Here is a 15,056-nt window from a genome sequence, read left to right as displayed (position 1 = left end):
AGGTCACGTACGGACATGCTGAGTCACTATACTATACACTGAAAGTAATACGATACTGCATGCTAACTATACTAGAATAAAAATAAAAAACTTAAATAGACTGTCTTATTTAATCCTCACAACCACCCTCTGATATGGATACTATTATGATCCCCATTTTAAAAATGAGGAAACTGAGGCTTAGAAAGTTACACAACATTTGCAGTCACACAGCTAGTGGGATAGAGTCAAAGTTCAAATCAAGAATATCCACCTCCAAAACCTGTCCTTAGTGGCCATGCTTTGCTGAAGTTCTGTTTAAAGCAAATTAGGGGTGGTGTCTGGGTGGCTCAGTCAGTTAAGCATCCAACTTCGGCTCAGGTCATGATCTCACAGTTCACGAGTTCGAGCCCCGCGTCGGGCTCTGTGCTGACAGCTCAGAGCCTGGAGCCTGCTTCGGGTTCTGTGTCTCCTTCTCTCTCTGCCCCTCCCCTGATAACATTCTGTCTCTCTCAAAAATAAAAATAAACATTCAAAAAAAAAAAAGCGGGGCGCCTGGGTGGCGCAGTCGGTTGAGCGTCCGACTTCAGCCAGGTCACGATCTCGCGGTCCGTGAGTTCGAGCCCCGCGTCGGGCTCTGGGCTGATGGCTCAGAGCCTGTAGCCTGTTTCCGATTCTGTGTCTCCCTCTCTCTCTGCCCCTCCCCCGTTCATGCTCTGTCTCTCTCTGTCCCAAAAATAAATAAACGTTGAAAAAAAAAAATTAAAAAAAAAAAAAAAAGCAAATTAGATGGAGCAACAAGAGAATTAGCCTACATATACACATCCTTCGTAACTAATTCAAGTATTAGAATATAAAGTTTAATTTCATTCTTTATGCCCATTTCAACTATCATTAATAAATTAGAAAGTAGAGGGACCACTCTGGCCTGAACTTCTTTGAGGAGACTTTCAGAGCAACTCAGGACACATTTGAAGACACTTACACAAAGTGTTGATTTTGCTCTGTTTCCCCTTATTGTCACCTCAGCTGTTGCCACAGGCATTACAGTGCTGGCCTCTGCCATGTTTGCACAGGTATCTACTGCTGCAGGGGGAGAACTGGCTCCCTGCGTGCAGGTCCACTGCCCTGTGCTGACTGCTGCCACGCACCAACCTTCAGCAACACCGCCATGCTGGACAGACGGAAATGTGCAAAGGGCACCATTCTGACCTGACATATTTAAGATACATCAATAATCCAACCTTACAATGCTGTTTATATCTCAAAAGTATTTTTCACTTATAAAACAGTGTACCATAAAAGATGCATTTAAGTAGTAAAGGTTTTTTTGAGTATTTATTTATTTATGTATTTATAATTTCTACACCCAACGTGGGGCTTGAACTCACAACCCTGACATCAAGAGTCACACACTCTTTTGTGACTGAGCCAGCCAGGTGCCCCAGCAGTTTTTTAATTTTTAAATAACTGGCAAAAGGAGAAGGGTGAAAAAGACTAATATATTAAAACTGAGTGATGATAAAATAATTTAAACACAGGGGTGCCTGGAGGGTTCAGTTAAGCATCTGACTCTCGGGTTTCAACTCAGGTCATGATCTCACGGTTCACAGGATCAACCCCCGCATAGGGCTCTGTGGTGACAGTGTGGAGCCTGCTTGGGATTTCTCTCTCCCCTCTCTCTCTGTCCCTACCCAGCTCGTGCTCTCTCTCAAAATAAATAACCTAAAAAATACATATGAAAAAATAATAATTTAAACATGAAATGAGAAAAAGGAAATGATCTTAATGGTAAATATAACTTGCTTTATAAAAATTTTACTGTAAAAATGTTTATTAAGTCAATTATTCAACTATTCCCTGAAATTCTTTTTGCAGTAAGATGGGACTTGATAAATAAAACATGGCTAATTTTAAAAACAAAGAGGCAAACAAAAATCCAAAGATGTTACCATGTAAAATTTAAATATAATAATGGTTACTAAATTGAACACAATATGTAATCTGGTGGTAGTAACTACATCAGTGCAAAAGTCAGTAAAATAATACATATACACTTGAACCACTTTAATTTAAAACAAATAAATGTACATTCATTCACTAACTTCTGATGCTGGACCATGGCTGCTTCTTTTTTTTTTTTTTGTATGGTTTAGCTGATGGGAGTTCTTAAGCAAATCACAACCAAGTGCATATACTACTTAAGAGCTTTCATTTCTCAGAAGAGCAAAAACCTGTGAAACAACATCAGTACAGAATCCTGGTTTATGACTGCCCCTCAGGTATTTTACAGTTGCCTTACTGCTTCCTAGTTTAGACAGAAAAAAGACGTAAAGCAATTTGGTTTTCCTGGATCATCCCAAAACATTTCACCTAAATCATAGAAAAACAACACTCTTCCCTCATTCATATTTCATGGGCGTTATGTAATATTTTAATTAATGTGCACAATTATAATAACAAGTACGCTGGCCTAAACAAGTTTGAGAACAAACACGATACCTCCTGGTAAGCACACTGTTCCAGCAGTGGAGGCACAGGAGCCTACTGCTAGCCTAGCCGTAAGGCGGGCGGCACCTGCTGGGCCTCAGGGTTGAGAGGTGGGTGAATCACTGAGTTTTGAAGCTTCATGTAGCCATACATTCTATTAACTTGCTCTCCAGATTGTTTTTACAAATGTACATGTAAGTGGCTCGAGGGCATCTTAAGGCAATGTTTCTGATGATGGTGCTGGGCTGGAACTACTATTAGGAAGAATGGGTCTGTTTTATAGAATGATTGCTTTCATTTGCACATGAATGTCAAGGACTTCTTACTACACTAAAAAGAGATATTTATGGAATTTGCTCAGTTTTGTTTTACACAACTGAAAATTTCTCTGCCCCGTTATTAAGCATCACAGTTTGTAAGATTCCAGAGGCACTCCCGTTATGCCGTTTAATATGTAGCTCAACTTTGTGCTAAGTCTGTGAACAAATGTTTTCTACTGGCAAAATAATCTTCTCTGGCTTCAAATATCCTTCTGATACCTTGGTCTCTCAGTTCTTTGAACTTCTCACCTTCACCATTCACGAATGTGACCCGGTCAGTCCTGGTCAATACCAACAACCTTGGCCTGTCCCTCATCTTGACCTCACACCGCCCCCCCCACCCCCCGACCCTTCCTCCTCTCCTTCCAGCTCGCTCTCTCTCACACCACCACTCTTGGAATCCTTTCGTTCCCCTGGATCTACACTTCTCTGACTCTACCCCCTTTTCGGTCCTTCATCTTCATGGTATCTGTCTGCCTTCCTTGCCCAAGTGAAATTCTGTGGTCCGTCATTATAAATTACTCCTTTGCCTCCACCCTCAACTCCTGTGTCCCACTATGGATTCTTCACACTCACCCAGCAAGATTACAGCCCTGGGTAAATCTAACTCTCCATCTGGTCTGCCTCTGCACCCACGAAGCCACACCCACACCCGCCTGGTCTGTGTCTGCGCCCATGCAGCTGAACACAGCCAGAGAAAACCACTCAGCAACGCTGCTCCATCTCAATTCCAATTCACGCTCCTCAGCAATCGTTTTATTTCCCTAGGTTCCCTCTCTCCTACATGCCGTTCCACCCATTTCCCCTTTTCTTCAAATTCCTTCTCCTCACTCTCAGCTGACGGAGGATCTTGTTTCCTGGGGTACTGAAAAATGTACACAGTCAGAAGCAGATTTTTGTATATTTCCTCTAACCACATTTACCCTTCTAACAGCACATGCACCTACGTGTGTGCCCTACCTTCCCTCCTGCTGCATGGATGAATGCCGTGTGGCAGGAATAATGAGAAGTGTGTGGGTACTGGACCCAGAAAAACCAAAGCACAACCTAGCATGTTACCGCTTGTTACCTGAATGATCTTGAGTAGGTCGTCTAACCTCTCTCAGCTTCAGTTTCCTCACCTGTAAAGTAAGGCTAATGACGTACATTTTATAAAGCTATTATAAGGACAAAATAACTGGCACATAATATAAGAGTCTCATTAAATGTTAGTTCCCTTACACTTTATCTTATTTTAAAAATAGCTTGTGGGAAGGTAAATTGGCACAGATACTATGGAAAACGATATGGAGGTTCCTCAAAAAATCAGAAATAAAATTACCATATGATCCAAAAATTCTCCTTCTGGGTATGTATCTGAAAGAAATGAAAACACTAACTCGAAGAGACATCTGCACCCCCATGTTCACTGCAGCATTATTTACAACACTCTAGATATACAGAAGTGTTCCATCAATTGATGAACGGATAATGATGTAGTACAGGTATACGATGAAGTGTTATTCAGCCATAAAAAAAGAATGAAATCTTGCCAATCTTGCCATTTGCGACATTATGAGGACATTATGCTAAGTGAAATAAGTCAGAGAAAAATACTATACAGTCTCACTTACATATGTGGAATCTAAAGGAATCTACTCAGAGATACAGAGAACATATGGGGGGTGTGGGTGACAATGGTCAGAAGGGACAAACTTCCAGTAATAAGTCATGGGGATGTAATGTACAGCACTTAAAAGTTCTCATCAGAAGAAAAAAAAATTGTAACCGTGTGGGTGATGGATGGATTCTTGCTTCAATATACAATTAAGAAAACTTTCAAAATTAACATTTTTGAGTCAAAAATAATCTTTATTTCATTATTTTATTATTCATTATGATTTCCATTCACAATTTTTTCCCTCTCAAAGTTTCTCTCTCCTAAATAATGAAATAAACTTTGCCCTGTAGTTGGGACTAATTTGTAAGTAAGGGTCCTATAATCTGTTGTTGCAGACTATGAAATAATAAATGGAACACAGATTGATATACAAGCCTTAATAAAACTGTTCTACTTGGCCAAGTTTCCCATGTTCAGCTAGACTGAGGAGAGAGATCACATTAAATCACCACAGGCACTGCAATTCTAGACAATGGAATTGTCACTTTTTTTTCTGAAGTCCATTCAAATAAATATTTTTGCATTTGCCACTCCTTTTGCCTTCAAAACTGACCTTACGTCCTACTTCCTCCATCCAGCCTTCCTCAATCAACCACACCCACTGTATCCACCACTCACGAAAGCCTCTGGTATACCCCACCTCTTGAGGACATTGACCAAGGGCCCTGTGAACCAGGAACTGTCCTTGGTGCTAGGGATACGTGATTTCATTTGAACCTCACGTGAATGCTAGAAGGCAGGAATCGTGACAGTTTGTAGGTGACGAAACTGAGATTCAGCAACTTAGCTAAAGTGATATGGATGGTAAGGTAAGACCTGGGAAGCAAAACTGCCCACCTCCAAGGCCAGCTGTCAACCATCACTCCAGGCTGCGTTGGTAGTGGGAGTTCAACAGTCACTCACCTCGTCTTGTACATCATTGTGGAATGAACTGGTCTTGTCTACTCAACTTGAGCACCATGTGTTGTATTTTTACTGATAATTTTGACCTTTGCCTTCCTAGATCATATGGAAACCCTGAAGGCAGTATTCTGTGTCTAGGCTACTAGTTCTGGTAAGAAAACAACAGAGAAAGTGGCAGTCATCCCAGTGGCAGGCAACACAACCGGGCAGCACAAGAAAACCAACCTTGCTGGTTCCAAGAGTGAAATGAGCAACACCAAGAGTGCCAACAGCACACTATCTGGGGGGCAAGGGGGCAGCAGAACTGCTAACTTACTGCAGATACAGCTCTGGCTTTGTGACTACTGACAACAGGTTGATTCCATCATACATTTCATGCATTTAAGTGTGAAACTAAAGTCTCTACTGGAAATGTTAAGCGATAAGGCAGAAAATCAAGAACTTTGGTCTTTCAAAGAGATTCTTGCGCAAATCCCACTCAGTTCAGATGTGAACTGGGCACTGGCAAACTACTTTTAGTACAATAAGCTATTCCTGTTCCAATTCTTGTATAAAGACTAGAGAATAAAAGAACAGACTGTGAGAAACAAAAGTACAGTTGTGAGGGGAAAAGAAATTGAAAGTATTCTTTTTGCTACCAATGACTTCTTACGGTTTTTTACGGAAGAGCTATGCCTTGGAAACCTGAGTACAATTAAAATATGTTGAAAGTATTGACCTACACTGTCCTCTGTGGTAGCCACAAGCCACATGAGGCCACTGAGCACCTGAACTGTGCCACACTGAGATGGGTAGTAATTACGAAATATACACCATATTTTAAAGACTTAGTACAAAAAATACATAAAATAGCAATAGTTTTTCTACATTGATTGCACATTGAAATAATATTCTAGATATACTGTGATAAAGTTATCAAAATTAATTTCACCTGCTCTTTTTTACTTTTTTAATAAAGCTATTGAAACATTTTAAGTATATGGCTTGTATTACCTTTCTAGTGGACAGTGCTGGTACAGAATGTGCTGTAGGAAAACTAGGGAAAGAAAATCTCAGCAGTGACTCAAGAAACAGTTTAGATCGTCAGTCCTTCATAACAGCCTGTTCTAGAGAGTTCTAGCTTCTAGAAGATGGGTATGTCTGGTGTTATATGAACACAAGCCTTAAAGCCAGAACAGTAGCTTGAGTGAGGATGATCTCTGCCACTAACCAGCTTTGAAGTCCATGACTTCCCAGCCACAAAATCTTGGGTAAGTGACAACTCAGAGCCAACCTATGTCTTAATCCTATTATGAGGGTTAAATGCAATAATATAAAGAGCCTAGCATTTTAAGTGGTAAATATGATTTTAATAAAGTTTCTGTGATATGCTTTTAAAATATTTTGGTGTCACTTGATTTAAAAGAAAACTAGGGGTGCCTGGGTGGCTCAGTCGGTTGAGCAACCGACTCCAGCTCAGGTCATGATCTCACGGTTTGTGAGTTCGAGCCCCATATCGGGCTCTGTGCTGACAGCTCAGAGCCTGGAGCCTGCTTCAGATTCTGTGTCTCCTTCTCTCTCTGCCCCTCCCCCTCTCATGCTCTGTCTCTCTCTGTCTTAGAAATAAAACATTAAAAAAAAATTTTTTTAAAAACTAATAAAATTAGTGGTCTTATCATCTACGTTTTTAAAAACTTCAGCTTCTAAATTCTAATAAAAAGGTATGTGCTATTAGGAAACATTACAAAATCTTCATCTCTGGAGATCTTCGGGAAGAGAAGCAGCATATTATTTCTCCTGGAAAGTTTAAATCAGAGAGCTGAGGAGAAAGATCAGTTCAAGCTATCTGTTCAACAGAGCCACATCTGGTCCCAAAACTCATCTGTTGGGTGTCGTGGAATTCACTTAATGTTTCTGGAATATCAGCTTCCTCATTGATCAAGGAAAGGAGATTGACTACATGATCTCTAAAATCCCTGTCAGCATTAGGACTCTTCTCAACAATGAATCCAGAGGTCACTATGGGATTCCTGCTCACCATTTTCAAAGCATGCTTACTTCTCACCATCCTTTACATCTGCTGTAAAGAAGTTTCCTGACAGTCTTCCACAAAACCTCCTTGCCCAGGCTGTTTTCCCCTTGAGCTTCCATAAATGTATTCCTTCCCCACAACTACCTCCTCCCAATGCTTCTGTGTACATATCCTCTTCAGCCTGTTCAGTGTCCACTGAGAAACCAGATGAAGGAGAAAACCATCCTCTCCCCATGTCTTCAACTCCAGGGTCCATTTTAACCGCTAGAGTCATTAACAGACACATATGTTAAACCTGGAAATAGTACATAGCAAAATGAATGTGCCATTTAACTTGATGTCAAAAGTAACAAAAATGATCTATAACACAATTATTTGTAAAAGCACCTGCTGACTGGTTATTTTTTTTGTTTGTTTTAACTAGGGGTAAATCGGGACAGGATCCTTAACTAGGATGAATTTTATTTCATTTTCCGATTGAGGATTAACTAAAACATCTTCAGCTTTATCCCAGGGATGCATGTGACTGTAGGAAATTAATTTTGGTTTCTGTGACATAGGTTGCTTATCTCTAAAAGAGAACAATAATCACGTGTTCAAAGGAACTGTGACCCCACCAGAAAGGCTCAATAAAAGTATAAACTATCGGCAGCCCTTCCTGCCTATGGGTCCCGTCCCCGTGCTTTAATAAAATCATCTTTTTACACCAAAAAAACCCAAAACAGTATAAACTATCAAATTTCAAATCTCTCACAGTAAAAGCAGAGATATTAATAACAGTGTCGAGGCAAAATTTTACAGAGGTGGGAGTTTTGAAAAAACAAAAAAGAAAAAATGAAAGAATCCCCCACTGCTGGCAAACACAGAGTATTTTTGCTTTTCACGTGCTAATACAAGCCAATCTGGGAGCTAGTTTTATGGTCAGCCCAACTCTTTCAATTACTCAAGGAGAAAAGGTACCTCCCCCCTTTACAAGTAAGTAGCACCTGTGGGGTGCCTGGATGGCTTAGTCGGTTAAGCATCCAACTCTTGATTTTGGCTCAGGTCATGATCTCACGGTTCATGAGACTGAGCCCCACAGTGGGTTCTGTGCTGACAGGGCAAAGCTTACTTGGGATCCTCTCTCTCTCTCTGCCCCTCCCCTGCTTGCTCTCTCTCTCTTTAAAAATAAATAAACAAATAAAGTAGCACCTGTAAGTCACCAACAGGTAAATTAAGATCTTTGATTGCTCTTTTAGAGAAAAACCTCTTTTCTGGGAAGTTAGAGCACAGTTTCCCAGCACTACCAGTTAAGAGCATATAAGCTGTGCAGGCAGGCAGACCTTAGTTCTACTACTGTTACACCTGTACCATTAAATATGGTGGGCTGGATCACTATGGATTCCTCTATTGGGCACACCAGCTTCACGTGTGTGAACCTTTTCAGCAAGTCCGAGCTCCTCCCTCTTCTTTCTCAATGAAGCTGCTCCAGGCAGCCTCTGACGGGGCGGCCTGCAGTGCGTGCTCTTAGCCCTTCTCCTCACCATCTTATTCCCACTCCCATCCCTCCAGCCAGAGGCCCTTCTTCAATCCAAGCTCAGCCTGAGTCCCTTTCTACTATGCCTCAGTAAACAAATACAGTTACAAATGTGAAATAATCTAGGAAGTATCAGCCTTCCTGAGTGTGCCCAATGACTACAACAGAACAATTAATACCCTAAGAGAATCCGGCTACACTTCTGACAAATCCTGTCCTATCCCAGGTCTCCCGGATCTTTGAGGAACAAGCAAGTGTGACAACATTTACATCTTATGGCAATCAGTAACATCAAACAAAACAGCCCTCCAGAAGCTAATGCAAGTGCCACAGGGAGTCACACTGAGAATGCTGTACTTCCTTTCTGGAAGCGACAGCTGATGGGCAATCGCGATTTCTCCAGCTGCTAACAAGAAACCCTACAATGAAGGATATTTTCAAAACACCCACCTTGTTGAGGACATCTCGCTGGCAGCCAAGATACAGATTGGGAAGAATTCGGGTTGGCCCAATGTTGGCAACAGGAAGGCAAGGCTGAGAAATGCAGGTAGGGACTACAGCAGATTTTCCTTCACAGAGGCCAGGGAAACAACGGGAGAACTCCGCAAACCCACCTAAAAATACACATAAAATTACTATGCCATGCACTAGGATAAAAACCAGCCTTTCGTTAACTGCTCAAATATAACTCTAACTGGTTAAAAAAAAAAAAGTCAAATCCCACAGATGCAAGTGGACAGCACTACACACGTACTCCTGTCCACAGCTGTCCACCACGGAGCCTGGCATACAGCCCGGCAGTGAGCCTTGGCTTATAGGGCCACCACGATGGGGAGCCGTACCCCTGAGGACACCTAACTGGACCCGTCTCTTTCTCCCTCTCTCCAACCTCACCTACCCTACATTTCCTCCCTGCCCCCAGTCTCCCAAATGAATACTCTCCTATGGAACTTAAAGAGGATTTAAAATAAGTAGCAAACAGGGGCACCTGGGTGGCTCAGTCAGTTAAGCACCTGACTCTTGATTTTGGCTCAGGTCATGATCTCATGGGTTCATGAGATCAAGCCCCACAATGGGCTCTGCACTGACAGCATAGAGACTGCTTGGGATTCTGTCTCTCCTTCTTTCTCTGCTTCTTCCATGCTGGCATGCACATGCTCACTCACTCACATGCTCTCTCTCTCTCTCTCTCTCTCAAAAAAAATAAATATTTTAAAATAAAAAAATAAAAAAAGTAGCAAATAAGCCAAGACAACTATTCAGAGAGGTGAAATGGGGATATAAAAACAAAACAAAAACAACCATGAACTGAGGCCAGATGTTATTTCTTCAAAATAAAATTGATCAAGTTAAAAATGCTAGAGTTAAATTTCAATCTTCCTACTATGTAGGTTTTTTATGTCAAAGGGATCACAGACATATCTGCCCCTACTCTTGCAAATATTCTCCACATCAAGTCCTTGAAATTCCTGGACAGTTAATCAAGGTTCCTATAATTACCAGTGACTCCTGGGATCCACTGTTCATTTTGCTGAGCACTATGAAGAAGTGGTGACAGACCCTAATTTCTTAGGGTACATGAAGGCCTTGTGGCAAGATTCCTACACCCAGAAGAATCCCGTTTTTCCTAGTCCAGTCCTTACTATGATCTGCTCTGTGACCTTCATTAAATCACCATCTTGCCATTTCTTAATGACAAGACATCTACCCAACCATTGGAGGCACCCTCACCCCCTCTGAAAAAGAAAAAATGAATATGGTCTTCCCTGGGTTTTCCAATATAAATATTCCTTGCTATTCAAATCCAAACCCAGAATCTAAAGATTCTGGTAAATTTTCAGAGAAATCTTCTGCTAGCCAAACCCTCATTACTCACCAAGTTCAAAGTCAGGAAGCAAAGAGATTTGGATCACAGGAAATACTTGTATATTTTTAGTACGATTTAATTAAAAAACAATTAACATGTTATTAGGACAGGGCAGCCCCACTTTTACCTCTTTAATCAAGCCCTAAACAAGATCTTAAAATCTCACTGAACATTTATCTCCAGTTCTTTGAGTTACATTCTGTTAGTCTTTAGTCCACTTCCAGAAGCAACTAAAACATGTCCTCAAAAACTGCAGACATGCAGGGAGCTGGGAGGGGAGAGTATGTCATCCCTTATTATCCCCTGCAGTATGTTCAACTGAAGTTGAATCTGCTGGACTCCTGTGTCTACTGTCTGTACTCAGTACAGGTTCCACAATGCAGCAAGCTAGGATGGCAAGGGGCCTGTGACAGCTATGGTACCCGCAAAATGCTCAAGTGTCATTCCTAGCCTCCACCTAAGTGTCTGTGCAGTTTTTACTCATCAGCAGTTCTTAAGGTAACCTGATGGAAAGGTAGGCAGTTCCATTACAGAAATCCCATACTCCTTCACGTGATAGATGAGGCCCTCAGGACGTGTTCCTGCATAGTTCCATGGCTTCATTACTTACCATTTCCAAGCCACCAGCTACACAAAACCCACTTTCATTTCACACTCTGATGCTGTTCTCTTATTCAGGATTATCACCACCACTACCATGCCCTGTGCATGCACACGCAGCAAGCAAAACACAGACAAGCCCCAAGACTGACGGCAGAGAAAGAGCACAGGCTGAGTTCAGATACATTTAGGACCCAGCCTCACCTGGGAGGCCTTCCTCCACCCTGGATCTGCAGCTATTTGTTTAGCTACGTCTTGTTAGGATTCGCCAGAGACACAAAGCGAAAAAAGCAATGCTCTAAGGTTACATTTCCCAAAGTGTGCTCCAAAGCACTAGGGTCCTACAGGAAGTTGACAGACAAGATACTGGTCCAAAGAGTAAGAGAAATACTGCGTATCATATTTCCCTGGGAGAATCACAGCACATATTAGCATATTAAAGACTCCAAGGAAATGAGTTTAATGTAACTCAAATAAGTTTCCCAAACCATTCCCCCCACTGCCTAAAATCTATTTATAGTAAGGGCAACTCACAGTTGAGGAAATGTTACACAAGGGCCATTGCAAGTACTGAAATGGAGCCAGTCACAATTCCTACACCTATGCTCATAGAGCATAACCCACAGGGAACCTCAAGAAAGCGGTCAACCTACCTTGGCCTATGTATAAGAGTGTCACTGATTAGTATTTAGAATTTGTTTCTGTTAGTGTTCTGTCCCTTTTCAGTCTAAGTGCATAACACAGTTATTTAAGGTGAGGTGTGTTTTTTTTTTTTTCCCCCCGAAAGTAGTTCTTCTAACAGTAAGTGTTAAAGGGTCTCATCGTTCTTTATCTACCTTACATCTACCCAACATAATAACTGACAGGCACTATTCTGATTACAATTTAATTGTAGGAGTTTAAATATTAATAAGCTTCTGTTAACTTCTCTGGGTCCGGTATTTCTCCACAGAGCCGTTCTCAGATTTTTTTTCTATCGTGGCTCTAATACAGTTCATGTAATAGCCTCTCATTTAAATCTAACAGAACAATATTTCAGTAAATATTCTCAGAGAAAAGAGAAACAATCCAAGGAAACTCCAGTTGAATTCCATTTTAAATTTATAAGTAATCAGATAAACAAATAATACAAGTAATCAAAGAATTACTTAACAATAATTGTTAATGTTAGCAAACACCAATGTTTGGTAAGCGACAAACATTGCTCTAAGCACTTTAAAAGTATTTATTCAATCTTTGTAACTATGAGGTAGGTGCTATCATTATTCCTATTTTACAAATAAGAAAACAGAGGTTCAGAAAAACATAGGGTAATAACTGGCAGAATTAGGATATGAGCCCCAGCAGTCTGGCCCTAGAGACTATACACTCAATGGCTGTGCTATATCATCACTTCTCCAAATACTACGAGATTAACTCCCTCTTAGGATACGGGGACAGCCTTGCTGATTTCTATGGGGTCCTGCCCTCACTAGCCGTGACCAGTCAAGTCTCAATACCAGGCTGAAAATGGCCATGGGCCTCTCCCAAACTGATGGCAGAGCCTCATTTCCCCAAAGCTACCTGGTTCAAAAGCTTCAGTGTGGGAGAAAAAAAAAAGGCAAGAGGTCTGACATAACCAGAGACACAAGAAACTCTAAATGCACTTTGCATGAAACCAGTAACAGAATTGACAGATGAATTAGTTAAAGTATAAATACAGTCACTGGTTTGTTCAGGATCACAGTGTGCAAGGTGGTTGTGAAACTGAAAGCTGTCTTGAGGACTTTCAGGCCATCCTCCACAAAGCAACTCTCAGAGGGGACGCAATTTGGCAAAAACCACAGAGTCAGTCACTGTTGGCTGTTTGAGGTCCGGCCTTATCACTAATTACTACCATGATCCTAAATCACTTTTAACTTTTGAGTATCTCAAAAGTGAGTGTGGCTCTAGAAAATTCTAAGAGAACAGAAATAAGAGCAGGAAACCAGTTTTTAACCTCAAAACAAAACAAAAAAGCCAAACAAAAACAGCAATAACACACGGTAAGAACACATTATAAAACAAAAAGAAATCTTTTTTACCTATCTTTTCAATGAATCTCTGGCACAAACCTGAATAGCCTTAAAATACTGAACAGATTTCACTAAAATCAGAGCATACAGTGCTCAGTCTTGACTGAGATGTCCCAAACCATAGTCGCTTCCAGAAAACACGACCTGAGCCAAAGAGTACATTTTCCCTGATCTTTATCTAGGACAATGTTCCACTCTGCTAACACCCTCCTTCATTGACAGTTTTTTCCATTCAATGACCTTTCATTCATCGTTGTACTCTAGTGACCTCAGTTTCATTTCATTAATTAACAACAGATGAGACACTGCCTGATTTCCCCGAACTCTTGAAAAACTATCTGTGGCCTCATCAGCAACTCAGTTTTGAAATATGTCTAAAATGTCCTTCTTCCTCTTACAAACCAGATCTAATAGGAAGAAAAATACAATTCTACGCAAACTTTTCGTTACAAATGGCTGACAGATACAAAACCCATCTTATTGGCCCTGTCACAACCCTCCATGGTCCCACAGACTCCATGTTAGATTCCATTACAAGAAGATGCAACATTGGCACATTATCCTCCTCTGTTGAAAATGTTTTAAAATACCTTTTAAAGTTGTTAAGGATTTAACTCACCATCCAATCTCACCAAATTTCTATCCCTAGATTTTACATTATCACCTGGGAATGTAGAAAATGGAAAGTCGTATAATCCATATGAGCTTCCCTAAGACAGACCTGAGTCTGAATGGTGGCTTCTACTCTTCCCTGTATGCTGGAACACTTGTTTTTAAGAGAAAGGAAGACATAAGGGGCGCCTGGGTGGCTTGGTTGGTTGAGTGTCCGAATTTGGCTCAGGTCACGATCTCACGGTTTGTGAGTTCAGGCCCCACATCGGGCTCTGTGCTGACAGCTTGGAGCCTGGAGCCTGCTTTGGATTCTGTGTCTCCCTCTCTCTCTCTGCCACCCCCCTCCCCCCCCAAGCTCATGCTTGCACTCTGTCTCTGTCAAAAATAAATAAACTTAAAAAAAAAAAAAAAAAAAAAGAGGAAGGAAGACATTCATGCAGATGCACCTGGCCTGCAGAGAAACGCAGACAAGGAGACCAGAGGGTAGACATGCAGATTTGGACTCTACAGATCTGGATGGACAGGCAGTCAAACTACAATTTCTGTTAGTCTTCCACAAGTCCAGCCAGTAGAATGCAGGTTTATACATAAAAATGTACACGTTACTTTGGACACAGAAAACATCTGGTGTAGCTTAAAGGCATTCATAATTATGTATCACCTTATTCTAATTCAGCCAAAAAAACTTCTTCCTTAAGTGACCTACCTCCACAATTCTAGTCACAAATACCATGTAAAAAGTCAATGTGAACTATCATTTAATTTTCAGAGAAGAAAAAAATCTGCCAAGTAAAATAAAATACATATAATAACTCTACTAAACAATTCCAATTAGTCACTCTTTTCTCTTCCCTCTGACCCTTGCCACCAGTTATAAATCACAGTTTTTTTCTTAACAAGGAATATTTGTAATAAAACAAAAGTAGCACTTTACTACAGCTTAGTGATGTTACATAAATGTTTAAGCCTCAAATTCTAAAAATGGATTCCCTAGTCTTTCTAACTAGAGATGAACGTCAATTCCATTACTGTTAAGAGCGTTCC

The 15,056-nt window shown here is 40.9% G+C and overlaps 1 protein-coding gene across 5 annotated transcripts in view; it reads right to left on the bottom strand.

The window, feature by feature from the left end:
- DUSP16 (dual specificity phosphatase 16) overlaps window positions 1–15,056 on the bottom strand; it is an 89,459-nt gene that overhangs the window by 16,697 nt on the left and 57,706 nt on the right. For all 5 annotated transcript variants that reach the window (XM_086714058.1, XM_086714059.1, XM_086714057.1 and 2 more), the window contains one exon: window positions 9,330–9,493. In XM_086714058.1, coding sequence (XP_086570184.1) covers window positions 9,330–9,493 — 164 coding nt within the window. The remainder of the gene's footprint in view (window positions 1–9,329; window positions 9,494–15,056) is intronic.

The sequence above is a fragment of the Puma concolor genome, chromosome B4 (genome assembly GCF_028749965.1).
Source record: "Puma concolor isolate L17-30 chromosome B4, mPumCon1.1.hap2, whole genome shotgun sequence".
Classification (NCBI taxonomy): domain Eukaryota; kingdom Metazoa; phylum Chordata; class Mammalia; order Carnivora; family Felidae; genus Puma; species Puma concolor.
This window is presented reverse-complemented; position numbering and strand designations above follow the sequence as displayed.